At 45.2% G+C, this 27,786-nt stretch overlaps 3 protein-coding genes across 4 annotated transcripts; 2 read left to right on the top strand and 1 right to left on the bottom strand.

Annotated features, from left to right (window-relative positions):
* Positions 1–961: 961 nt before the first annotated feature.
* LOC127314419 (leucine--tRNA ligase, cytoplasmic) lies at positions 962–6,585 on the top strand. Its single transcript, XM_051344883.2, has 2 exons — positions 962–4,243; positions 6,341–6,585. The coding sequence occupies exon 1, from the start codon at positions 964–966 to the stop codon at positions 4,234–4,236; it is 3,273 nt and encodes a 1,090-aa protein (XP_051200843.1). The 5' UTR covers positions 962–963; the 3' UTR covers positions 4,237–4,243; positions 6,341–6,585.
* A 3,573-nt stretch (positions 6,586–10,158) lies between these two features.
* On the top strand, positions 10,159–12,729 carry LOC127314420 (uncharacterized). Of its 2 annotated transcripts, none has more exons than XM_051344885.2 (4): positions 10,159–10,465; positions 11,708–11,872; positions 11,969–12,018; positions 12,385–12,729. In XM_051344885.2, exons 1-3 carry the CDS (start codon positions 10,210–10,212, stop codon positions 12,004–12,006), a joined length of 459 nt encoding a protein of 152 aa, XP_051200845.1. In that variant the 5' UTR covers positions 10,159–10,209; the 3' UTR covers positions 12,007–12,018; positions 12,385–12,729. The 2 variants fall into 2 exon arrangements, with proteins under 2 accessions (XP_051200845.1, XP_051200844.1); XM_051344884.2 differs by having other exon boundaries at positions 10,160–10,465; positions 12,439–12,729.
* Positions 12,730–13,156: 427 nt separating this feature from the next.
* LOC127314421 (uncharacterized) lies at positions 13,157–16,222 on the bottom strand. Its single transcript, XM_051344886.2, has 5 exons — positions 15,321–16,222; positions 14,340–14,419; positions 13,888–14,152; positions 13,512–13,779; positions 13,157–13,430 (listed from the first exon to the last, which is right to left on the bottom strand). The coding sequence occupies exons 1-4, from the start codon at positions 16,174–16,176 to the stop codon at positions 13,526–13,528; spliced, it is 1,455 nt and encodes a 484-aa protein (XP_051200846.1). The 5' UTR covers positions 16,177–16,222; the 3' UTR covers positions 13,157–13,430; positions 13,512–13,525.
* Positions 16,223–27,786: the final 11,564 nt, after the last annotated feature.

Here is a 27,786-nt window from a genome sequence, read left to right as displayed (position 1 = left end):
TGGATTCTCCCAGATTGATCCAGCCTAGGGCCAGTCGGTTGATTTCGTTTCTATACATGTAGGTTTTTGGGTTTATGTTGTCTAATGCTACCGATTTTGCTTTGAGCCGAGGCGGGATTGTTTGTATTACGGGTTACTGATCGCTAATCTCAATTTTGCTGCTGCAGCTGCTACTAGTGTAAGATGCTAGTAACTCTTTCGGTTATAAGTATGCATGTTCTTCAAGAGTTTCAGTTGCTTCTCTAGTCCGCAATGCTAGATCTTGTAATCTCGAGCAAGTATCCTGACTCTTTACATTGAAGATAACATGTGGTTCCCATGAATTCGTGCATTCGAGTCTGTCTGTACTTCTGGGTTATTAGTTCATTCAACTGAATTGAATTGCTTGACGACAGATTGAGCATGCTCTTTAATCAATCAATTATCTAATGATCGAATGTTTCATGACTTTTGTTTCTCAGACCAACTAAATTTAACTACTACCTATGACCCAAATTTAGCTGTCACAGGTTATTGAACCTAGACAGATTCAGGCACCACAATTAATTTGGATCGGAGGGAGTAAATGAAAATGAAACAACTTTGGGGTACCCAATTTAGTTGATAGCCTTCATCTCTGTACCTGTAGGTGTTTGGGGTTTATCTTGTCTAATACTCTCTCTGTCCCAAAATGTAAGGCACACTTTTTTCTGCAAGGTCTTTGATGCACAACTTTGATCACTAATATTTACAAAATTAATGTGTGAATGGTATCGCTGCATTCGCCTTACAAATCTCTTTCATTTCATATATGTATTTATAGAAAGTTTATGGACATCTTATAAGTACAAATCATAATCAATTACTTAATGAGCAAACCTTTCACGAGTTTGTTATTTCTCAGTCCTAATTAAATTTATACTAAATGAAGGTGAACTAACAGGCCTACTCTTTGACACCTTGTTTTGTTCGCTGATCAGGAAAATGTCATCGAATCCCGAAGGAGGCAAGAGCAGGTCTCGGACAAAGCTTCTGATTGATATTCAAAATGCTGTCCAGAAGCGTTGGGAGGAGCACAGAGTATTTGAGGCCGAGCCTGGGAGCAAACCTCCGGCCAATGGCGAAAAGTTCTTTGGAAGTTTTCCCTACCCGTACATGAATGGCTTACTGCACTTGGGCCATGCCTTCTCCTTGTCCAAACTTGAGTTCGGTGCGGCATACCACAGACTTCGTGGCTCCAATGTCCTTTTGCCATTTGCTTTCCACTGTACTGGGATGCCCATAAAGGCCTCGGCAGACAAGCTTGCTCGGGAGATTGAACAATATGGAAATCCTCCGGTATTCCCTGCAGCGGTGGAGAATTCAAGTGCTGAAGTGGTAGATGATTGCCAGGTTGCTGTCGTTCCAGATAAGTTTAAGAGCAAGAAAAGTAAGGCTGCCGCAAAGTCGGGTGTGCAGAAGTTCCAGTGGGAGATCATGAAGAGCTTTAACCTGTCAGATGAAGAAATTGCCAGATTTCAGGATCCTTATCACTGGATGACTTACTTCCCTCGGTTGGCGAAGGACCATCTCAAGGATTTTGGGCTGGGTTGTGATTGGAGGCGTTCTTTCGTAACCACTGACATGAACCCCTTTTATGATGCTTTCGTCCGATGGCAGATGACAAAGTTGAAGAAACTGGGCAAGATTGTCAAGGATATGAGGTACACGATCTACTCTCCATTGGATGGCCAACCTTGTGCTGACCATGATAGGGCAACAGGTGAAGGTGTGCAGCCACAGGAGTATGTGTTGATTAAAATGGAGGTGCTCTCACCTTTTCCTCCCAAGTTGAAGGTCTTGGAAGGGAGGAAAGTCTATTTGGCAGCAGCTACATTGAGACCTGAGACGATGTATGGGCAGACAAATTGTTGGGTATTGCCTGATGGAAACTATGGGGCGTTTGAGATTAATGACACTGAAGTCTTCATTATGACAGCAAGGGCTGCTCTTAATCTTGCGTATCAGCATCTATCTAGAGTCCCAGAAAAGCCAACCTGCTTAGCTGAACTGTCTGGCAGTGATCTGATCGGTCTGCGATTAAGATCTCCTCTAGCTTTCAGTGAAACCATATATGCGCTGCCCATGCTCACTATCTTAACTGATAAAGGCACTGGCATCGTGACTAGCGTTCCAAGTGATTCACCAGATGACTTCATGGCACTGCAAGATTTAGTCACTAAGCCTGCTTTGAGAGCAAAGTATGGAGTTAAGGATGAGTGGGTTCTTCCCTTCAAAGTCATTCCAATAATCAACATTCCTGAATTTGGAGATAACTCTGCTGAGAAGGTGTGCTCGGATCTTAAGATTAGGAGCCAGAATGACAAGGAGAAGCTCGCCGAAGCAAAAAGAATGACATACCTGAAAGGATTTACTGATGGGACAATGATTGTTGGGGAGTTCAGTGGCAGAAAAGTTCAGGAAGCAAAGCCACTGATAAGGAAAAAACTATTGGAGGAAGCCACTGCAGTTTTGTACAGTGAGCCTGAGAAGAAAGTAATGTCAAGGTCGGGAGATGAGTGCGTGGTTGCGCTCACAGATCAGTGGTACATCACTTATGGTGAAGATGAGTGGAAGCAGAAGGCAATCCAGTGTTTGCACAATATGAATACTTTCTCAGGAGAAACTCGTAATGGTTTTGAGCACACGTTGGGCTGGCTCAATCAATGGGCATGCTCACGTTCTTTTGGCCTAGGTACTCGTATTCCTTGGGACGAGCAGTTCCTTGTGGAATCTCTTTCAGATTCAACCCTGTACATGGCTTATTACACAATTGCACACTATCTGCAAAATGGCAACATGTATGGGAAGGAAGTATCATCCATTATGCCAGAACAAATGACAGATGAAGTCTGGGATTATGTGTTCTGTGGTGGTCCAGCACCCCAGAGCGACATCCCTTCTTCCCTCTTGTGCAAAATGAAGCTAGAATTCGAGCATTGGTATCCCTTGGATATTCGGGTATCTGGTAAGGATCTCATCCAGAACCATCTGACATTCAGCATTTACAACCATACAGCACTTCTTCCGGAGCACCATTGGCCTCGTGGCTTCCGTTGCAATGGGCATCTTATGCTTAACTCTGAGAAGATGTCCAAGTCTACTGGGAATTTTCTAACTCTTGAGCAGGCCATTGCTGAATACTCTTCTGACGCCACTAGGTTTGCCCTTGCTGATGCTGGTGATGGCATGGACGATGCGAACTTTGTCACTGAAACAGCAGAATCTGCTGTTTTGAGGCTTACAAAAGAACTCACATGGATGGAAGAGGTTATGGCCTCTGATTCTTCTCTAAGATCTGGGAAACCCTCTACTTTTGCTGACCTTGTGTTTGAGAATGAGATAAATATTGCTGTGAAAGAAACAGAGAAGAGCTATGATGCCTTCATGTTCAGAGATGCCCTCAAGTCTGGGTTCTATGACCTGCAGCTGGCTAGAGATGAGTACAGACTCTCCTGCAAAACAGGAGGCATGAACCGTGATCTCTTGAGGCGATTTATGGATGTCCAGACCAGGTTGATCACGCCCATCTGTCCACACTACGCTGAGCATGTGCGAAAGCTCCTGAAGATGGATGGTTTTGCGATAAAAGCTGGGTGGCCAGTTGCAGGCACCATTGATCCTACTCTGAGATCTGCAAACAAATATTTACAGGACTCCATAGTTTTAATGAGGAAGCTGCTTCAGACGCGAGAATCTGGTTCCAAGAAACCCAAGAAGGGAGCTCCGCCTCCTCCATCAGAGAAAAACAAGCTCACCGTTGGTCTGATTTATGTAAATGAGCAGTATTATGGGTGGAAAGAGCAGTGTTTAAAGGTGCTCCTTTCAAACTTCGATAGCCAGGCATGTTGCTTTGCCCCTGACGAGGAGATTAACGAGGCATTGAGGAATTGCTTCATTGGACAGGAAGCAGACTTCAGACAAGTCCAGAAACAGTGCATGCCTTTCATCAAGTTGAAGAAAGCTGAAACAAGGAACTTTGGTCCCCATGCTCTGAACTTGAAGCTTCCTTTTGGTGAAATTGATGTTCTTGAGAAAAATGTGGAACTGATCAAGAGACAGTTACGACTTGAGCACATAGAGATTCTGTCAGCGTCTGATGAAGCTGCTCTTGCCAAAGCTGGCAGCCATCTTTCTGTGCTGAACAAGACCCCGCCATCCCCTGGTGAACCGGTCGCAATATTCATGAGCAGGCAGGAGTTTGAGGCCCAATACTGAGCTCAAGGTAAAATATTAGCTTGCAGTAGACCACTGTTAGAATGTTAGTAGGGATTACTTGATATTCTTTTTTCTTATCTGCAGTCATGTTGAAGTTGCATTAGATCTGAAAAATCAAAATACCCTGTAACAGAGCAGTGGTGCTTTGCACAGCGGATGTTAGGTTAAACTGGTGCTGCAATATGTTTTTCGTCTTCTTTTCGTGTCTTTTTATTTTCTCGAACTAATGTATTAGAAGAAGACATCAAGAAGACATTAGAGTACAAGGCCAAAGCCAAAGCCAAAACAGAAGAAGTGAAAAATCATAAAAATGTCACGGTTGAAAATGTGCTTGCGACGAATCCTCTTAATATTAGTTTTAGGAGGACTTTAAATGACAACAAATGGGAAAGATGGACACATCTATTACACAGCAGTTAAATGATAGTGAGGATAGATTCAAATGGTACTTAACGGCTTCTGGTGTTTTTTCGGTGAAGTCCATGTACAATGATCTCCTCTCTGGACATACAATTTCTCTCAAGAAACATATCTGAAAGTTGAAGGTGCCACTAAAAATAAAGATTTTTATGTGGTTCCTCCACAAGAAAGTGATTCTTACGAAAGATAATTTGGTCAAACGAAATTGGAATGGTTCTACCAAATGTTGTTTTTGTGATCAAGAAGAGACAATACATCATCTTTTTATATCTTGTCCTTTTACTAAGTTGATCTGGAAGATAGTGTACATGACTTTCAATATACCTCCGCCATTAAATATAACTAATTTGTTTGGAAAATGGCTAAATGGGGTAGACAAAAAGAGTAAAGCTCACATTAGAGTTGGAGTATGTGCCTTGCTTTGGGCAATATGGAACGTACGTAATAATTGCATTTTTGACAAAAAAACTTTCCATCATTTCTGCAGGTTATTCCTTTGGCTACCCATTGGATCCATATGTGGTCCTATCTGCGCCCAGAGGAGGAGCGCCTTGCCATGGATATTGGGTGCAACCGACTGGCAACGGTAGCACGGGATTTTTACAGCCGGTGCGGTTGGCGTGCTGATCGAAGACTAACATGATGATGCAAAGGCGTTTCATGCTAGTGGTTTTTAGATGGCTTGTTTTTGTAGCAACTTTGGGTGATCCATGAGGTGTAATAAGTTTTGAATTTTTTATTTTGCTACTTGTAATAACTGGATTCGTTTTAATAAAAAAAGCCGCATGCATCAATTGATGCAGAGGCTGGGGATACCCCATTTCGAAAAAGAAGAAGTGAAAAAGAGAACTGTACACAGCCAACATAGACTAGCCGAGCTACTGAACATCAGGGGGGCGAGCAGTGAGCACACATTAGTCTTGGAAAAATACTAATCCATCCCATCCATAATAAGTGTTGTGGTTTTAGGATCGGAGGGGGTATATCAGACGTGTGCCAAATCCAAAAATATTCAAGGATAGGTTGAGGCGTACGTGAATTCTGGTTCAACCTATGCTGCTTAGTTGTATGTTTTGTCTATTTTGGTGTCTTGGGAGAATATAACACAATTAAACAGCGCATAAGATGATGGACTTGCACAATTAAACAGTTTAGATTAGGACGAATGTAATAATTCTGTATGCTTAAGTGATTTTTTAACACAATTTTGATCTTGTTCTCCGTATACTAGGTCATAAGATGACGGACTTGCACATCATATTGAAATTCGTTCACAAGCAGTTTCTTTCACATTCAACTCATTCTGTCATTCACCAGTAACTAGTATCATGTGAAATTGCGAAACACCTGGTATTGATTTATTTAGAATAATTTGTTTACTTCCTTGACTAGTTCCATTCCATTCATCCCTTTTTTTGATGAACCTTCCGCATTACATTGATGAAAAAGAGATCGGTCCACTTAACAAGGGAAAACGGACCCAAAAAACCGTACAACACTCTGTTCGTCCCTTAATGCTGCCAAAATCTGAATAACCCAGATCTGTCAACTAAATGTTATCTACTCTTGTTTTGTTGATAGCTTGTGATGCATCTTATCTTGGCAGTATCAGAGAAGCTTCGTGCTTAATTTTTGTCCGACGTCCTCTCACCTACTTTATTTTCACTGCATTATAATGATTCAGTAGGAGAAGCCTGTGAGGTGGCTGCAGAGGAAGCGTCGGCTGTGACGGTCCAGATATTTCCACCTAGCACGTCTTCAACATTCAGCTGTTCCATGGCTTTATCTACTTCAGTAGGCGATTGTATCATGTTTTTTGCGCTTCACAGTTCAGAGAAGTCATCATTTCAGAACTGCGGCTGATCTTTGTATATACTAGGGGTTACTTGTGCTATATATGTAGACTCATGTAGACTGAACTGTTTTAGTTGGATAACCAGATCAAATCCTTGGAGGACTCTGATGGGACTCCCATTTTCTCACACTCGGCCAAAGCCTCTGTCCTCCATGCCTTCTACAAAGATCTCCTGGGTACCCCTCTTTCCTTCCCTCCTCTGACACCATCCCCCTCGCTAACCTTGTTCAAACAACTTCGCTCACCTCCACCCAAGCTTCATCCCTCATCCGCCCTTTCACCATGGAGGACATCCATGCGGCTCTTTTCTCCATGAACGACAATTCCAGTCCTGGACCGGATGGCTTCGGCCCTGCTTTCTTCAAGAAAAACTGGCTGTTGGTTAAAGACTCCCTCATGGACTCCCTTACGGGCTTTCATTCTCTTTCTACTGACCTTCGCCCCATCAACAAATCCTATATTGTCCTGCTCCCAAAAAAGGAGGGAGCCAACAAACCAGATAATTTTAGGCCTATATCCCTCCAAAATTGCTACCTAAAAATTCACTCTAAATGTCTCACCCTTCGCCTTCGCGAGCTCATCCCCTTCCTTGTGCACCCTGACCAAACTGGGTTCATCTCTGGGCGCTCCATTGCTGAGAATTTTGTCTATGCTGCTGACATTGTCCAGACCTGTCACAAAAGATCTGCCCCTGCCGCGGTCTTCAAACTAGACTTCCGCAAAGCTTTCGATTCTATCAGCTGGGAGGCGCTTGACCGAATCCTTCGCGCCAAAGGTTTTCCTGACTTATGGCGGGCTTGGATCAGAATGCTCAATCTTTCTAGTCAAACTTCTGTTCTTCTCAACGGTGTTCCGGGCAGATGGATCCAATGTAGGCGTGGCCTACGCCAAGGGGACCCCCTCTCCCCCTTCTTGTTCAACATTGTTGCCGATGTCCTCCAGCAGCTCCTCCTCCAAGCTTCCCGAGATGGGCTCCTCCTCCACCCTCTGGTGGATGATCTCCCCTGCCCAATCCTTCAATATGCTGATGACACCCTTATTATTATCAGGGCTATCCCGCAGCATGTGACCAATCTAAAAAGGATTTTGGACGATTTCACTGTGGCCACTGGTCTGGCCATCAACTTCCACAAGAGCACTTTCGTCCCAATCAAGATGAGCTCCGCTGAAGCCGCTCAAGCTGCCGAAAATTTCGGGTGCGCTGTCTCCTCCTTCCCCCAAACCTATCTCGGCCTTCCGCTATCTACTCACAAGCTTCGATTGGCAAATTTTGCCCCCATTATCTTGAAAAGTGACATGCGCCTTTCCGGCTGGAGGGGCAGATCCCTTCCCATTGGGGGCGTCTTCTGTTGGTCAATTCTGTCCTAACCTCCATGCTTGCCCACGCCATGAATGCGGGGCTCCTCCCCGCTGGGGTTATCGAGGCCATTGATAAGCGTAGACGTGCCTTTCTCTGGACGGGTGAAGAAACGTGCAACGGTGGTCAATGCAAAGTTGCCTGGACCGACGTCTGTGCTCCCAAAAAGCAAGGGGGGTTGGGGGTCATCTCCTTACCGGCCCAAAACTCCGCTCTCCTTGGTAAATTTCTCTCTAAGCTGCACTCTGCCTCCGATGCTCCCTGGGTTGCTTGGTTCCGTCGCTCCTATGGGTGGACTGATAATCACGACATGGGTGACCGCCACTCCCTGGACACCTCCATTTGGAAGGATATTCTTGCCGGGTTATCTACCTTTCGCCTCATCTCCAAAGTGTCCGTCGGAGATGGGAATTCCACCTCTTTCTGGCTTGATCTATGGCTTGGTCCGGCCCCCTTTCATGAACGCTACCCCGCCCTCTTCTCTCATTCTATTCGCCCTAATGCTTCTGTCTTCCATGTTCTCCACACCGGCCTAAACTCCAACCTTGGCCCTCGCCTCTCTCATGCCGCAACGGGTGACCTCCTTGCCCTCACTAGCGAGCTTGGCTCTGTAGTGCTTCGCCCGGTTACCCTGGACGCTCGTGTGGGACGCCTCACTAACAAAGGACTAACAAACAAAGATTTCTACACCAATTCTTTCAGGCATCTGCAGGTGGATGATCAGGCAAACATGGTCTGGAGAACTGCTGCGCCGCTGAAATGCAAGGTCTTCTGCTGGCTCGCTCGACGACGACGCCTCCCCACCAACGAGCGCCGCTTCCGTCACATTGTGGCCTCCTCTGCTGCTTGCCCCTCCTGCCTTGCTGACGAAGACACTGATCACTTGCTGATTCGGTGCCCTAGGGCGCAAGATGTTTGGAGCTTCTTCCACCCCGACGCTACTCATCTCAGCAATGCCTCGCTGACTGACGTGTTGCAGCTCCTCTTCCGAAGCTTCGAAGAAGCCACTGTCAACACTGCTATTCTCTGGAACATTTGGAAACGAAGGAATGCCCTCGTCTTCAACAATGTTGATGAAAGCCTTCCCCTCGTTGTGAAGAACTGCGTTCAAGATGTTCGGTTGTGGGCCTACCGCTGCCCAAAAGAAAACTCTAGATGCATTCTAAATTCGTGGTGTATCACGTATGATCCCCCCTGAGCTTCTCTAAATCCTAGCTCTTCTCTTGTCCTCTAAAAACTTGTAATGGACCACTGTAAATTTTGAGGTTTATGAAAGGTGTTCAGGCTGGCGTAAGCCCGCCGTAGTTCGATTCAACAAAAAAATATACAGTAAATCGGATTGACTATATCTGTCTCGATGCAGTTTTGAATTCGTGCTTGAATTTTGCGTGAGCCGCACTGATCTAGAAGTAGCAGCTCTGTGCTCCAGCTTACGGTACAGACTGGATTCATATCTAGTTATATTCATTCATCGATTAGGTAAACTGCAAATTGGTTGTATTCCAATTTAGCTTTAGTGTCTAAATATTTTTGGATGGATGCAAACATGGTTTTGGTTTTTTACATCTGAATGATATTCCCTCTATATGATGAACCCAAACTCAAATTTGACAAGATTAATTACAAATTTTAACATCTGATATAACACGGAGTAGTATCATTGTAGATGGCTATGGTACTTCTAATCAGTAATGTTAAACGTTTTCTTCGAATATTGTTCTTTCTTTTTGATCATGTGGGAATCGCTATAATTTTTGCGCCATTGAGAGAAGTGTACGTAAAATGCAAAACTACACACATATTTTTTTGTTACCCTTGTCATCATCTAGGAGCATTCACCAACTCGAAGGATCCCTCCTTTGGCTATACATTGTCAGATATAGAAGATGAGACCTCTCAAATAATTTTCCACACAGATAGCAACGTTTAGTCGCAACGTTTCATGCGGTTCAAACCCAGTTGGGCGAGCTCACCATCGTGAGCTCTAGCCATCTGCACAATTTTTTTAACCCTGTTGAAATTACTATCAGAAGTTAAAAAAAAAACTAGACCGACGGTGGGAGGAACTATTGTGGTATTTTTACAAAGAGAGTGGCGAGTGTCGATGTGCTAGCAAGCAACTCCCAAAATCTTGCTCCATCGAAAGTGTATTCAATTTTCTTTGGACAAACATTTCAGTTTTTTGAACTTAGAAAAACATTTCAGTTTATTTGGAACACCATCATTTAATTTTTTTCTTTCTTTTCGTTATGGGCTAACGTTTCAGTTGATTTCTTCTATCGAGTAGGAGGCTCTGCGTGCTCCCGATCTAATTGTCTCGAGTCTCCACCACGTCTCTCTGATGGACGGCTCTGATCCACCCACCACCACCGGCCCCTCCGCCACAATCGCCGGCGGCGGCGACCGGCCCCCGGAGACCACCGGTGACGGTGGTGCCGAGCATACGGACACGGCCCCCCACCCAGACCGGTGCGAGGCGCTGGCTACAGCCATCGCAGGGGTGTTAGGCGGCGCGCTAGAGGAGCACGAGGCGCGCGCCGCGGCCACGGCCCAGAGCCAGGGCGAGCTCGCCGCCGCCATCGACCGTCTCAACGGAGGTAGGTAATCACCTCTCGCGTCTTCTCCTACGCGGTCTACGCCTTGGCCTCAAATTTTGCTTGCTCCCTGCTGCGGCCGTTCTGTGGGGGGTGGGCTCCTCTTCGCCTAGGGTTTTCGATGCGCTTCGTGGTTAGTTCGCTTTGAGGCGTCTCCGCTAGGTGATTTGATTGATTCATAATGTACGGCATCTTTAGTGAACTAAGGACTTGCAGATTCTGCCTCTAGCTCTTGAATTTCGTGGCACAGGCTCCAGTGTGATATGGGTAATTGCATCAGTACTGTATCTGTTTATGGACATTTTGATGCTGGCTTAGGCTTGTTTGAGAAGCACTCGTTGGGTATTTTTGCGTGGATTCAAACTCGAGATCATCCTGTTTGCTGTATAGACGCTCATGTAAGTATTTTAAGCGATAATATAAAGTAAGATTTTAAGTGGCATGATTGGCATTATGGATTCACTTGGGGAACCTAACAGTGTTAAAGATCAACTCCTTGTTTGTTTGTTATTGCAACATTGCTAGAATAACTGATATACCTTTCATTATATTACCTATTAGAGATTGCTTATTGGGGTTGCAGTATTGAGGCATACATGAACCTACCTTGAACCATGATGTGGAAAGAGATTTATATACTCCCAAAAAAAAAAAAACTCGACCAACAGGAACTAGCCCCTGTGGCATTTTAATTAAGAAAGAACCCAGGCACACACCCTGCAGAACACATGGCTCGAGCACAGGTGACAGGCTTGGTGCACCTGGGCACTCACAACTATAGCCAATTGGTTGATGCCCAGTTCCCTTTCAGCCAGGAGATTTATACTTCTGTTGTTATTCGGATGCTCATTTAGTGGTTCACATTTTTTTAATTTGAATTTACTGTTGTTAATTTGGCCTGTGTATATTATTTCCAAAATGTACTCTCTGTACATTTTGCTGAACCTGATTGACTGCCCCTCCTATCCTTCCTCTGCCCCCTGTGGAAAAACTATCTCGGAAATTTTATGTAAATTTGTTTCACATCACATGTACGCTTGTATATACAGACAAAGTTCTATTGGCTACTCCATCCGTTTCAAAATAAGTGTTGCAAATTTTTCAAAATACAGATGTATTTATAACTAAAATGCGTCTAGATACATCCATATTTAGACAAAGTTGCGATACTTAATTTGGAAGGAAGGTAGTACTATTTATGCACGTTGTCAATTCTATGCAATTTAAGCTTACTGATTTTTGCAGAGCTAGACAAACTATTGGAGAATGCACCCTCCCCGGTAATAGCACAACATGCAGCAAGGATTTCCACTATCCGCAAGAGAGTTTTAGCACTCAACATGCTACTGAGGTCCATACAAAGGCGTATAGATAATATGGACCGAATGATATCTACTGGTGTTGCAAGTGGTACTATTCACCATAATAACATCAGTTTCTGATTCTTTGTTTAATTGCCAGATAGATCTTATGAATCATCTTACTCACGTTGTGTTTGATTTGCAGATCATTCATCTCGTGTACAATTGCAAAACAAGAATTAAACTTGGATTGAGGTATATACCATTTTTTTAGAACATTCTATCATCTCACTTACTATGTGATAGTCATGATAAACCTGAGTAAGCAACATTGCATACAAGTATGTCGATACATTTCGGTAATCTGGATGTACTGCTGTAGTTATAGGCCTTCTGATATTTTTGACAGCAGATCAGTGGTCAATCAGTCGAGTAGTGCTGCAGAATTTAGCTATTCAGTATAATGTTAGAAACAAAACAATTTCATGTCTGAAATATACATGTTCATCCAGCCTTAGTAGATAATATAAGGTTTATACCGGTTATGTATGAAAACCCTTGTACGCCACAGTTGTATGAAAACCGGTTACATATTTTGCCTCCTCATACTATGAATTGCAGGATCTAGAAGAAATTTCCATTTTGACATCCATTGCACATTATTTCTGTCTGCAGAGTTGCCATTCAATAGCAGTTGCGGCCAACATCTTCACAAGAGGCTGTACATAATAGCGAAGAGCGATGATTGCAGCTGCCCTCCAAATTCGCATCACGGAATCGCTTAATTTTTTGGGTCATATAGTTGAAGTGGGAGTAGTTCTTCATTTGGAACAATCTATTCCCCGTAGTGTCATGGACAGTCAAATGTGCCGTTGTTCCATTTGTAATTCTGTACCAGTTTGTCCTGAAGAATTTGTCTTGAAATGTACAGCAATACATTGCACCTGCTAATATTATTTTGTCCCACGCTGTGTGAAAATTTGGGATAAATGTCACTACGCGCCTGTTGAAGATGGCAACAGTTTTGACTTCATCAATGATGTTGGCTGGTAGAAAGAAACAATGCATATTCTTTAGGTGCTTTCTGACTGGTACTATTTCCAAATTGTATGTGCTTCTTTGTCTATACAATCAAGCCAATGAGTATACAACCATAGTCTGGCCAGCAAATCTGCAACTTCAAGAAAACGGTTTTGAATACTCGAGTTTCTCCACCCTGCAATCGTGACAGATATGAAGAGATGGACAGGTAAAGCTCTTGCTCAACATGGTTTGGTTTCAGGGCACTGTCCAGGAAGAAAAATACATCTACATAACAGACTCCCAAAGAACAATGGTTGAAACAATTAACTTGTTCTCGTTGAAGAAATTACAGTTTACTGGCGCATAATATTACATTGATACTTACTTAACAAGCTCCCCCAAGATAATAATGAAGAAAAGAACTAAAGAATGAACGAAGGTATGATGAACCTACGGTGTAAATCTGTACATGGGCTCCTATCTAGTTTTTCTGTCTAATTTTATTCCACTATTACAACAACATGACCAAACTTTTACTTGGTATCCAGATTTCCGTTGTCGACGAAACACCTCGGTTCTTCCATTCATGGTTGTGTAATGCAAAGCCACCCCCCAGGTGTTGACACTTCAAGTTTGGAAAGAACCTGCATTCATGGAGATTTCAAGGAGATGAGGATCTACAAGAAGGTTCCAATCATGTTTACTAACTGCTGTCACCATTTTACCTGCAATGTTGTCCTCACAAGCGCATGTAACCTTCTCTGTGGCCTTTGAAGGGTTTCAGGTGCCTCTTGTTCTGAGAGCTACTCCTGGTCAGCTCACGCCGGGTTCGCCATGCCGACACATGAGAATACAAGGAAGGGAACAGGAAGCAAAGAAGCAGGAGCAGCAGGATCACAGCGCATATAACCATAACATTGATGAAGCCATCCAAATTCTTGGGGTTCTTATTCTGCTCGGTCCATGGCACGCCACCGACATTCATCCCGAAAACTGTAGCAGGTTAGGATATATCCAGGTGATCAATAATTCAAATAGTCCATCAACAGAAATTAACTTGATGGTAGGGAAGTGCAGTATGATACAACAGGGAGAACTAACCTCCTGTGACAATGGAGAGAGGGAGGAAAACTATGGAGAGGAATGAAAGATAGTACAAGCTCTTGTTGATCTGCTCTGACTGCCAGCTGTCGAGGCTGGCCTGCAGTGTGGTCACTCTGTTCGTTATGAATCCGAGGTTCTCTTTGAGCCTCCTGAGGCGGCTGATCAAATCTTCGAGGGCGGTGATATCCCCTGTTGCAAACCAACTCTTGCTCGCGCATCTTTCCTTCACACGGGGAAACACTTGTTCACCATGAGAAACAACCTGGATGAAAAACATAATATCATCAGTTCTCCGACTTTTACTTAGTATGGTAGCCATGAAACAACACATTTGATCCTTGAGGTCACATGGATACTCAGTTACATATATGATTGGACATTTGGACTACATAGCATTTAACTTTGCAGTATATTCCTTGCAGAAATTTTAGAGAGAACTCAGCAAATACCTGAAGTAGTCGTTGTAAATCAAGGTGCATTTTGGGGAATCTCCTACCATCCAACAGAAGTTTCCTCATGAAGTGTCCACCTGCAATCAAGACACATAAACATATCATGAAAACCGAAGTCTGAAGAGATAATGAAATACCATTTGCTGAAACAAACTAGGTAAACATTTGTAGATATAATCCTTTGCCAAACTAGACTATTACTAGACATAAGTAAAAAATCTAATGTGACTACCCCACCTTACGAACAAATTTGACCAGAAGTTTATCAAATAGTAAATAATAATATCATATTGCCTTCCACTGACATTAACCAATCTAGAACCCCAGATAACAAAACTTGCAGGGTCAATGCTGACCATGCAAAATTAACACAACCTGGAAGCACTGCTGGCACAAGTCATTGCATTCCAGAAAATAAGGTTACTGCTAAGTGCTAACATGACATTCCTAATCCACATTCTATCATCCAGAATCTAAACCTGTTAAGTTTTACTTATCAATATCCCGATATTAGCTCATCTGGAATCTAGCTCATCTAGAATACTAATTTATCTAGAAGCTAAACCATCTAGTAGATGGAAAAACACCACTTCACAATCAGCATAAGCACAGATGTGGAACCAAAACATTGTTGGAGATCAAACAATCCACAGTTAATCCAAGAACATCAACAAGCTCGTTTGATTTTTCAGATGTTTCTTCAACCCACCTTACCAATGTGAATTAGCAATAGCAACAAATTTAACAATTAATCCACATTTCGTTTCCATCAAGTTAAACTTCCATTTCAATTCATGATGATTAATGTGACAGAAGAATTTTGCCATCACCAACCACAAAGGCGTAAACGTGAAGCGACTAACAAGACCACCAGAAAAGGGGAAAAAGGAAGAGGCTCCACCTTCTGTTGATAATAATTTAGTGTAGTATGCTACTAGTTTGAGATTAGCTGCCATGAAAGCAACCTCCAGCACCTACCTTTGTCGAGGTGCAGCTCGATGCTGTCGAGTTCCATCTCGAGGCGCGTGACAATGTCGTGGACGTGGTCCACGTGCGTGCCGAGGACGTGCACGAGGAGGTTGGACACGGTGCGGGGCACGGGGTTGTCGGTGTGCGCGCCGTCGGCGTGGTTCATGGCGAGCAGCGACTCGAGCAGGCGCTCGTCGATGACGACGCCGCCCTCGACGGCGCGGCCGCCGCCGTTGCCCTCGTCGGCGAGCGAGGCGGCGACGCCGAGGGGCACCTCGGAGAGGAGCGACGCCTGCGTGGTCCCGAACGCGAGGCGCGGGACGCCGCCGACGGAGACGGTGATGACGGAGGTCTCGGTGACGCGCGCGGCGAGGCGGATGGCGAAGGCGCTGCCGAGCGGGCCCGGCGCGCTGACCCGGAGCATGAGCGCGCCGGCGCCGTCGGAGCCGTCGGAGACGCCGCCGCCGCAGTGCGGCCCGGAGCCGACGAGCGCGAGGATCTCCTGGAGCGTGAGCGGCGGGCAGAGGAGCTCGATCAGCGCCTGCGCGTGGTGGAGCGGCTTCGCGGCGCCGGCGCCGGCGCCGGCGAGCACGCGCGGGAGCTCCACGTGGTGCCATGTGAAGGCACCAGGCGCGGAGGATGGGGACGGCGTGAGGTCCCACGGCGAGTCGAGGTACTGGCCCTCGCCGTCGAAGACGAAGGCGTGGCGCGGCACGGCGCCCGATGGGAGCTGCTTGCCGACCACGGGGGACGGCGAAGGGGGAGGCGGCCCGCGGCGCGGCAGCAGCATGTTGCTCTCCTCGCGCGGGGAGGACTCGCCGGCGCCGGAGCCGGAGCCGGCTGCGACCCCCATTGGCATCGGCATTCGCGTCAGCGCCGGGGAATAACAAGAGCGTGAACCGGGTCGGGCGGGCCGCGGGCGACTCGGCGGGGACTATAATCATAATTCTCAGCTATGTCGGGGACCTGACCGTAACGCTCCAACGTACGGCCGTGGAACGCAGGGTCGTTTCTGTAAACGTCCGGCGGGGTTGTTAAGCTTAATCAGGGATGTTCGTTAGTTGTTGTTGTTAATAAATGACAATGTTTATTTTTGGGATTATTTTTACATGGTTTAATCGAATCGAAGCTGGTAATCTTGGCATGAGTTTGACTATTTTTGGAATCTTTCCCTCGCTGTTCGTGTGCCGATGTTGCCTGGATCACGATCTGCAGCGCAGCTGTTATTTTCTCTCTTTGTTGAATATTTAAAATTTGATCGCAACGTGCATTCTTAGGTCGGACCCGGCCAGTTTGCACGTTGGCAACTTTGAACGAGAACTTGCATTGGAAGTTAATTGAATTGGTCCGAGCCTCCCATGGAAAGCTTTTTAACTAGAATAAGCCTCTCATTTTCCCCTTTATGTTCCTCTCTTCTCCTCCCCTCTCGTGTGTTGTCTCTTCCGCCCTGACTCCTTCCCCTTTCAGCTCCGGCGAGACATGAGAGCAGGCCGGGCGTCCTCCGCGCAGTTTAGGTGGTATATGGCTACTTCATCTAGGTTTAAATCTAGGTTTGTGTGTGATCCCCATGGTGTCTAGCATCATGCCGTGTCGGAGCTTATCCCAGGCGCCAGCAAGCAGTGGTACGAAGCATCAGAATTGGTCTTCTGGATGACATCCATGTTGGATGGATGCGGAGAAGGATTCTAGCCGGAGCTCCTTCTCCAATATATAAGCTGGTGGTCTGCCCTCCTGGATTGGATGTCGTTGTGTAAGTGTTTTGGGAGCTAGTGTTCTTCCTCTCTTCTTCAGACATCGAGGAGAGTAGGAGAGTGGTGGATATTTATGCGCAGTCACAGGCTGCATACCAGTTCATAATAGAGTCGTGGTAGATCGCATACAAGAATGACGTTTTTTCATGCCATGCTCGGGCGACAAGAGCATTACCGATGTGAGTCATCCATTCTAAGCGACGTTAAAAGTGGGCACAATGCTGGAGAGTGGTCAGACACGTCACGTTGACTAGTAAGAAACGTATCTCTAACTAGCATGTCTAACCAACACTAGTTGGGACTGTCCTTTATGGGTAATCATTATGGGCCTTATGTGCAAACGTGGCCAACATAATTGTCCACATTTATTCTTCCCTCTATAAGTAAAGGGAATCGTTGTCCCAATGCTCACTCCCCACTCGTTCCGCCGCACGGCTCCCACCCGACACAACAAACCCTAGATATCATGAATTCTCACCCACTTCTCCCTCCTATCCCAACTCGACAAGGCGAACCATAGATCTCACGAACTGCTACTGTTACCACTCGATCCACTAGTAGAAAACAGGGCTTTCGTCCAGGCCTTTTGTCCCGGCCCAGTCTAGAGCCGGGACAAATGGCCTAGCCATGTCGCCCCGAAATCAGCTGGAGGGCACGTGGCCTTTTGTCGCGGTCCGTTAGGACCCTTTTGTCGCAGGCCGTGCCACGACCCACGACAAAAGGGTCTGAGGCTTTCTGCGTCCTGCTGGCACCCCTTTAGTCGCGGTTCGTGCCACGGGTCGGGACAAAAGGTCCAGGCCTATATATACAGAGCCAGCCTCCCACCTCCCTACATTTTTTTCCTTGGTGGTGAAAGGTGGAGGTTTATGCTAGCTCTTTTTTTCTTCATGTGCACAAGATGTGTTTGATGAAATGTTTGTGAGGATGCCACTTGATTTTATTTGATAAGATTTCTCCTCTTTTTGATCCTAAAAGGTTAGCAACTATTTTCTCGTATACATAGTCTGCACAATACTAATTTTAGCATGGTGATTGCATCTGATACATAATTGTACTTATGATGCAGATGAGTCATCCATGGATGTACGGTAACCGATGCGATCCCACTTTCAGAGATGGCGTGAAATCTTTCCTGCTTGTGGCCGATGCCAACAAGTCGAAGCAATGTTTTATTTATTGTCCATGTCTGAAATGTAAGAATGAGAAGGATTAATCTTGCTCAAGAGACATTCAGAGCCACCTGCTTCGGCACAGATTCATGTCCGGCTATAATGTTTGGACCAAGCACGGAGAAGACGGCGATGAAGAAGAAGATAACGATGACCAGTACCGATCTATGTTCTCTGAATACGATGATACCACAATGGAAGACAATGAAGAAGGAGGAGGTGAAGAACGGGCACCAGATGATCCTGGTGATGATGATCTTCGTCGAGCCATTTCTGATGCAAGGAGAGACTGTGGCACGGATAAGGAGATGTTGCAGTTCGACAAGATGTTAGAGTACCACCAAAAATTGTTGTACCCAGGTTGTGAAGATGGGCAGAGAAAGCTGTGTAGCATATTGAAATTAATGGAATGGAAGGCAGAGGCCGGTGTGACTGACTCAGGATTTGAAAAATTGCTGATAATATTAAAGAAGCTGCTTCCAAGAAAGAATGAATTGCCTGCCAGTACGTATTACCACCCGCGACAAAAGGGGGTGTCCCCTGCGCGTCCCGCGGCTGCCACGTGGTGGACCTTATGTCGCGGGTGGTAAGCGGGCCGTGACAAAAGGGTGAGCCTTTTGTCGTGCCCCTGTTGTCCCGGCTGGCCGCCCGCGACAAAAGGGTCTTACAGCCTGTGACATTAGGCATGTTTTCCACTAGTGATCTCTCCACTACACCCTCGGATTCTCACTCCATACACGCGAAAGAGATGGTGCGTAACATGAAGACGTGCATTTGCCTTTGTTGGGTCGTGTAGACCCACCTGGCGCAATTGCTGAAGCCGCACCAGAGTCCTCCATCACCCTTCCCGGCCCGTATGTATGTTCTTCATTTCACCAACATATCGTGTTTATCTCGGTACTTTCTATAATCAATCTAAGGACACTTTTGGATCTATACCAAGGCCATCACCTCAAGGCGCCTGGAGGATGGCAGGTTGCATGGAGAGTTCACTCACATCACCCTCGAGCTCGAGAGGCTACACTATGCACTCGAAATGCAGGCGTGCATGGATCCGCTACCATGCACAAAGAAGGTCGTGCTGAACACAGAGAGCTTTCAAGAAACAAGAAGATGAAACTGAAGAATACAACTTCAACCAATGAGGTTGAAGATCAACCGTGTCCCTCTAACTAACCAACAAGCCGTTGCATTGTAATATCGATGTAATAAAAATGGATTTTATATCTTAATAAAATGGAAATTGCTATCTAAATGAAGCAATATGTCACTTGATAACACGGCATAATTATGCCACAGGCTTGTTTGTACCATGGCAGTAAGTTTTGCGTCGTCTATTAAAGTACCGAGGCATTTCAGTATTTGCCTACGAGAGGGCGCGGTGTATCCTAAGTGTCACAAGAACAAAAGCGTCGCGCCTGCACTTTCTCCAACACAATTATTTGAAACATGTTCATTAGTGTGAGTTCGATTTGTCGGTGCGTTGGAGAAGCACCAGATGGAGTTTCTTAGATTTATTTTAGAGTTCTTTGTGTAAAGTGTTGGTCCTTGTTGTAATTTCCTTTTCTTTCTAGCCCTTCTCTCAAAATATAATCACATCGCTCGAATATAAAACTGCTTTTTGGTCCTTCGCATTCCAAGTTTCCAACCCTATTGAAAAGAAAAAGTAGAATATGATTATTACGTAGTACACTTGGAACTTGGAAGCATAAGACATGCATATGAGATATTTTTTTTAAATTCTTTTACACCGCCTGAGAGAGATCGTGGTGTGGTGCACATCCTGTATGCATGGCAGGCAGCTCGGGACATGGTTGGCGTGGTGCAAATCGTGGGTTTGGTCTTCTCCTCGGATGGTCGGATGGTCATGGTTCAGACTTGAGACGGACCCTCGCTGACAAACCTTGGAAAAATTCCGTGTTGACGTAGTCGGCAAGGCCAATGCCGTTCTTCTTGCATCTGTCAAGGTGAGAGGCAGCGTGGGTGGCCCATGAGCTAACGGGGACAACGCGGACATCATGGATGAACTAAAGGCTTCTGACATTCGTTGATCCTATCGACCTTCTGAGTGCAGCACGAAGACGGTTCACTCATGGGCAGGCTAAGGCCAACTTCAACGGGGCACCGCAGAACGAACCTGCTGGAGGAGAACGGTTCACTGACAGGCAGGCTAAGAGCATCCCTAGTGGTTCCTCTAAAGGGCCATCCAAACACATTTAGATGGTCCTGGGCCAAAAAAAGGCTCCCAGTGGTCTCTCTATCGCTCCCTCTAAATTTAGAGGAGCTCTAATATCCTCGCTCCATCCTCCAGATATAGAGGACCAAGCCACGACCATCCAAGTGAAATTGCTGCCCGCGAGCTCCTTCCCGCGCGCATCTGGAGACGAGAAAAGGAGGCGGGAACGTCTCCCGCGAGGTCGCCGTCGCCGTCGCTTCACTCGCCGGCCAGGTACGATTCAGCGGCGGCGCTGGGCGGGAGCTCCGGGCGGGGGCGCTGGGCGGGCGGCGCTGGGCCGCGGCATGGGCGGCGGCGCGGCCACGACGCCGGGCGGGGGCTAGGCGAAGCGGCGGGCGGCGGCCGAAATCGAGGAGAAGCGGCGCCGGCTGGCGAGGCTGGCGGCGGCGATGGGCGGGCCGGCGGCGGTGGGCGGGGCCGGTGGCGGTGATGGGCGGGGTCAGCGTCGCTGCGAACGAGGTCTTGGTCCTCCATCGAGCCAGAACAGCTCGCCCGATGTGCACATTGCTGTCTGCTAGTCTCTGCTAGTTTCCTTGGACGCGGACGGGGCTGTGTGCTAGTCTCTGCTAGTTTCTGTCCAAACTATGTTGCTAGTTCTGTAGTTTGTGCTAGTTTTTGTACTAAAAAATTTAGAAACACAGATGATTGAATTGCCTCAACTCAAATATGTTTTGACATGTTGTTTTGCTAGACAAATGGACAACTCACAGATGAAGGGAATTGGAGTGGCACACAATATTCTAGCCCGTTTGAAATATAGCCATTTGAAATATTACTAAACTATGTGAGAGAGAATTTAGATGTCCTAGATATAGAGGAACCACTGAAAAACTGAGATCATCTAAAAAGGAATCTTTATAGATGGTCATCTATATGGAGATATAGAGGACCTCATTTAGAGGAACCACTAGAGATGCTCTAAGGCCATCTTCAACAGGACACCGCAGAACAGATCCACGGTTTATAAGGGCATGTACAATGGTGATGACTCAGTTGTCTGTAAGAGATAGCTATGAATGATTTTGGTGATGTGGAGGAAAGAGAATGAGGAGAGAGAAGGAGGTTGTCTGCAGACAGTCTGTAGACTTCTTACAGACAGCTTACAAACACCATTTTTACTGTTGTATGAAGTGTGTCTATAACTTATACTCACATATACCTATGACTAAAAATAGATAACTTACAAACAAACTATTGTATACACTGTCTTTAACATTGTCTATAGATGACATGGAGTAGTATTAGAGACAGCATCCGTCTAAACTAATGTACATGCCCTAAGCGGTAACCTGTGGACCTGAAAGTGGCATCAGTTCGTTTGTGGGTGGGAGGAGCCTAACGGCCTCGAACCTCCACAACAAAGATAGATATCAAATTTTATTTCAAAAAAAAAAAAGATAGATATCAAATTTTCAAAATTTAATTTACATATATTTTGGAACACAAGTACCCTATTTTACATTAAAAAGGAAAATAACAGTGGATAATGCAGCTGCGCAGTCGGTGCTGCCGGACGGTTCTAGTCCTCCTTGCCGAGGTCTATGAAGACCTAACCATACATTAGCTGTCGGAGGAGGAGGCGGCAACTGTTCTGCGGGTCCTCTGGATCGAGCGCACACAACGATCGCGTGGAAGAAGCACGAAGATGCAAGTGGGTGTGTTTGTTGGAAAAGAGATCCAGAGTCCTAACTGCAGTGTATTTTTCAGCTCGAGGGGCATATAACTTTTATGAAAAAATTGTACCAGAAAATATTTCAAATTTCAGAAAAGGCTAAAAAAGTTATAGATGTAAGGCAACATGTATTCTACGAAATGTAAAATATAAAATGTCAAGTCAAAATATCTTATATTGGCTGCGTAAAAATGATAAAAGTCCGACTTTGAAACTCTAAAATGTTTTTTTTTTGATTTTTTCAAAAGAGGGTACATGTAGCCTAACTGCCCGAACTACATTTACAATTTCAGCCACAGTCCTCCACTTCTTAGTTTTTGCCAAGTGTTTGTTCTAGTTTTTGGCCTCGTCCTTGTTAGGGCATCTCCAACTCGGCCACCCAAATCAGACATAAAATGTATTCTATTTAGTTTGTTTGGATGGGCGCGCGGATAGGTAGAGACACCTTATTCTCCATGTGTGCAAGCTTCGGTGCGTGGGAGAACCCAATTTTGTTTTTCCAAATTTGATTCAAACTAACAAATTGAGACAATTTCAAACTAGATATTGTCATCAATTTAAGCCCTAATTGGGCAAGACAACCTAGCTAATTACATATAGGATACACCCTAGGATAAGCTAGGGTTCGGGGTGGTAGATGGTTTCCTCCGGCGCCCTAGTAAAGCTGGTCATCACTCTCCACCTTGATGACGATGAGCGCGGGGAAACTGCCATCGCGGGATGGCGTGTGCCCACGGCGGGGGCCCGAGGGGCGCGCGCGATGCACTGTGACAACTATGCCTCCCCCACACGCATTACTGCAGTGGTGGGATCGCCGCCGCCTCCTTTTTTGGCTCTGCCCGCCTTCTTCCTATGGGACCTTATATTTTCAAAATAATTATCACACTTTATATTTTCTGCTATTTATTATTTCGAAAATGAAAAAATACTTTTTTCACTTGCAAACACATAAAATCCAAAAACAACCATTTCTTCATTGTCTTTATCTCGCTTGCTTAGTTTACTTTGTTTTATTTATACTTTTATTTAATATTACTAATACGAAACCTTGTGCTCGAAAACCACCCGGTGGAGTTGTGGACATAATAAAAAAACTTGCTTTGCAGGTTGCTAGAAGAGGAGAAAAAGAAATAACATCTTACCAATTTCCCCGAGAGTTCGATATAAACCCTCGAATCATCCTTGTGGGAAAAGACGTTTGCTACAACACTCTGCACTTGTAGGGATTCGTTGCATAGAAAACAAAAATTTTCCTACCGCAAACACACAATCCAAGCCAAGATGCAATCTAGAAGACGGTAGCAACGAGGGGATTATCGAGTCTCACCCTTGAAGAGATTCCAAAGCCTATAAGATGAGGCTCTTATTGCTGCGGTAGACGTTCACTTGCTGCTTGCAAAAGCGCGTAGAAGATCTTGATCACGTCGCCACGAACGGGCAGCACCTCCGTACTCGGTCACACGTTCGGTTATTGATGAAGACGACGTCCACCTCCCCGTTCCAGCGGGCAGCGGAAGTAGTAGCTCCTCTTGAATCCGGCAGCACGACGGCGTGGTGTCGGTGGTGGTGGAGAAATCCGGCGGAGCTTCGCTAAGCGTGCGGGATGTGGAGGAGTGGGGCGGCTAGGGTTTGGGGAGAGGGGGGCGCCGGCCACTTGAGGTGGTGCGGCCACCTTGTGCTTGTTGGGGTGGCCGGCCCCCTCCCCTTGGCCCTCATTATATAGGTGGAAGCCCCAAGTGTTGGACTACAAGTCTCCGAATAAGACCCGAACCCAAAACCTTCCATGTGATAGGGAAACCTACCCAAGGTGGGAATCCCACTTGGGGTGGGATTCCCCCCTTCCATGTGGGGGGGTGGCCGGCCCCCCTTAGGGGAGTCCACTTGGGACTCCTCCCCCTCTAGGGTTGGCCGGCCATGGAGGTGGAGTCCATTTGGTACTCCGCCTTCCATAGTGGTTTCTTCCGGACTTTTCTAGAACCTTCTAGAACCTTCCATAGAACCTTCCGGACCATTTTAAATCTCATAAAATGACTTCCTATATATGAATCTTATTCTCCGGACCATTCCGGAACTCCTCGTGATGTCCGGGATCTCATCCGGGACTCCGAACAAATATTCGAACACCATTCCATATTCAAGTTCTACCATTTCAACATCCAACTTTAAGTGTGTCACCCTACGGTTCACGAACTTTGCGGACATGGTTGAGTACTCACTCCGACCAATAACCAATAGCGGGATCTGGAGATCCATAATGGCTCCCACATATTCAATGATGACTTTAGTGATCGAATGAACCATTCACATACGATACCAATTCCCTTTGTCACGCGATATTTTACTTGTCCGAGGTTTGATCATCGGTATCACTCTATACCTTGTTCAACCTCGTCTCCTGACAAGTACTCTTTACTCGTACCGTGGTATGTGGTCTCTATCCGTCATCGGGATGGACAAATCCCACTGTTGATCCATATGCCTCAACTCATACTTTCCGGATACTTAATCCCACCTTTATAACCACCCATTTACGTAGTGGCGTTTGATGTAATCAAAGTACCTTTCCGGTATAAGTGATTTACATGATCTCATGGTCATAAGGACTAGGTAACTATGTATCGAAAGCTTATAGCAAATAACTTAATGACGTGATCTTATGCTACGCTTAATTGGGTGTGTCCATTACATCATTCATATAATGATATAACCTTGTTATTAATAACATCCAATGTTCATGATTATGAAACTAATCATCTATTAATCAACAAGCTAGTTAAGAGACATACTAGGGACTCTTTGTTGTTTACATATCACATATGTATCAATGTTTCGGTTAATACAATTATAGCATGGTATATAAACATTTATCATAAACATAAAGATATATAATAACCACTTTTATTATTGCCTCTTGGGCATATCTCCAACAGTCTCCCACTTGCACTAGAGTCAATAATTTTAGCAGGGGGATAATATCTACCAATAAAAGCATCCTTGCATTTAGTCCATGAATCAATACTATTCTTAGGCAGAGATAGCAACCAATCTTTAGCTCTTCCTCTTAGTGAGAAAGGGAACAATTTTAATTTAATAATGTCACCATCTACATCCTTATACTTTTGTATTTCACAAAGTTCAACAAAATTATTGAGATGGACAGCATCATCATCAGAACTAACACCAGAAAATTGCTCTCGCATAACAAGATTCAGTAAAGCAGGTTTAATTTCAAAAAATTCTGCTGTAGTAGCAGGTGGAGCAATAGGTGTGCATAAGAAACCATTATTATTTGTGGTTGTGAAGTCACACAACTTAGTATTTTCAGGAGTACCCATTTTAGCAATAGTAAATAAAGCAAACTAGATAAAGTAAATGCAAGTAACTAATTTTTTGTGTTTTCGATATAGCAAACAAGATAGAAAATAAAGTAAAACTAGCAACTAATTTTTTTTTGTGTTTTGATATAATGCAGCAAACAAAGTAGTAAATAAAATAAAGCAAGACAAAAACAAAGTAAAGAGATTGGATTGTGGAGACTCCCCTTGCAGCGTGTCTTGATCTCCCCGGCAACGGCGCCAGAAAACAGTCTTGATACGCGTACAGCACGCGACCGTTGGGAACCCCAAGAGGAAGGTGTGATGCGTACAACGGCAAGTTTTCCCTCAGTAAGAAACCAAGGTTTATCGAACCAGTAGGAGCCAAGAAGCACGTTGAAGGTTGATGGCGGCGAGATGTAGTGCGGCGCAACACCAGGGATTTCGGCGCCAACGTGGAACCTGCACAACACAACCAAAGTACTTTGCCCCAACGAAACAGTGAGGTTGTCAATCTCACCGGCTTGCTATAACAAAGGATTAGATGTATAGTGTGGATGATGATTGTTTGCAGAAAACAGTAGAACAAGTATTGCAGTAGATTGTATTCGATTAAAAGAATGGACCGGGGTCCACAGTTCACTAGAGGTGTCTCTCCCATAAGATAAATAGCATGTTGGGTGAACAAATTACAGTTGGGCAATTGACAAATAGAGAGGGCATGACAATGCACATACATGATATGATGAGTATTGTGAGATTTAATTGGGCATTACGACAAAGTACATAGACCGCTATCCAGCATGCATCTATGCCTAAAAAGTCCACCTTCAGGTTATCATCCGAACCCCTTATAGTATTAAGTTGCAAACAACAGACAATTGCATTAAGTATGGTGCGTAATGTAATCAATAACTACATCCTCGGACATAGCATCAATGTTTTATCCCTAGTGGCAACAACACATCCACAACCTTAGAACTTTACATCGTCCCAGATTTAATGGAGGCATGAACCCATTATCGAGCATAAATACTCCCTCTTGGAGTTAAGAGTAAAAACTTGGCCAGAGCCTCTACTAATAACGGAGAGCATGCAAGATCATAAACAACACATAGATAATAGATTGATAATCAACATAACATAGTATTCTCTATCCATCGGATCCCAACAAACACAACATATAGCATTACAGATAGATGATCTTGATCATGTTAAGCAGCTCACAAGATCCGACAATGAAGCATAATGAGGAGAAGACAACCATCTAGCTACTGCTATGGACCCATAGTCCAGGGGTGAACTACTCACTCATCACTCCGGAGGCGACCATGGCGGTGTAGAGTCCTCCGGGAGATGAATCCCCTCTCCGGCAGGGTGCCGGAGGCGATCTCCTGAATCCCCCAAGATGGGATTGGCGGCGGCGGCGTCTCTGGAAGGTTTTCCGTATCGTGGCTCTCGGTACTGGGGGTTTCGCGACGAAGACTATATGTAGGCGGAAGGGCAGGCCAGGGGGCCACACGAGGGCCCCACACAGTAGGTCGGCGCGGCCAAGGCTTGGGCCGCGCCGCCCTGGTGTCTGGGCACCTCGTGGCCCCACTTCGTGACTCCTTCGGTCTTCTGGAAGCTTCGTGTGAAAATAGGCCCCTGGGCGTTGATTTCGTCCAATTCCGAGAATATTTCCTTACTAGGATTTCTGAAACCAAAAACAGCAGAAAACAGCAACTGGCTCTTCGGCATCTCGTTAATAGGTTAGTGCCGGAAAATGCATAAATATGACATAAAGTATGCATAAAACATGTAGATATCATCAATAATGTGGCATGGAACATAAGAAATTATCGATACGTCGGAGACGTATCAGCATCCCCAAGCTTAGTTTCTGCTCGTCCCGAGCAGGTAAACGATAACAAAGATAATTTCTGGAGTGACATGCCATCATAACCTTGATCATACTATTGTAAGCATATGTAATGAATGCAGCGATCCAAACAATGTAAATGACATGAGTAAACAAATGAATCATAAAGCAGAGACTTTTCATGAATAGTACTTCAAGACAAGCATCAATAAGTCTTGCATAAGAGTTAACTCATAAAGCAATAATTCAAAGTAAAGGCATTGAAGCAACATAAAGGAAGATTAAGTTTCAGCGGTTGCTTTCAACTTGTAACATGTATATCTCATAGATAGTTGTCAACATAGAGTAATATAACAAGTGCAATATTCAAGTATGTAGGAATTAATGCACAGTTCACACAAGTGTTTGCTTCTTGAGGTGGAGAGAGATAGGTGAACTGACTCAACAATAAAAGTAAAAGAAAGACCCTTCG

The sequence above is a fragment of the Lolium perenne genome, chromosome 7, assembly GCF_019359855.2.
Source record: "Lolium perenne isolate Kyuss_39 chromosome 7, Kyuss_2.0, whole genome shotgun sequence".
NCBI lineage: Eukaryota > Viridiplantae > Streptophyta > Magnoliopsida > Poales > Poaceae > Lolium > Lolium perenne.
Note: the sequence above shows the minus strand (reverse complement) of the source record. Positions and strands in the feature narration are given on the sequence as shown.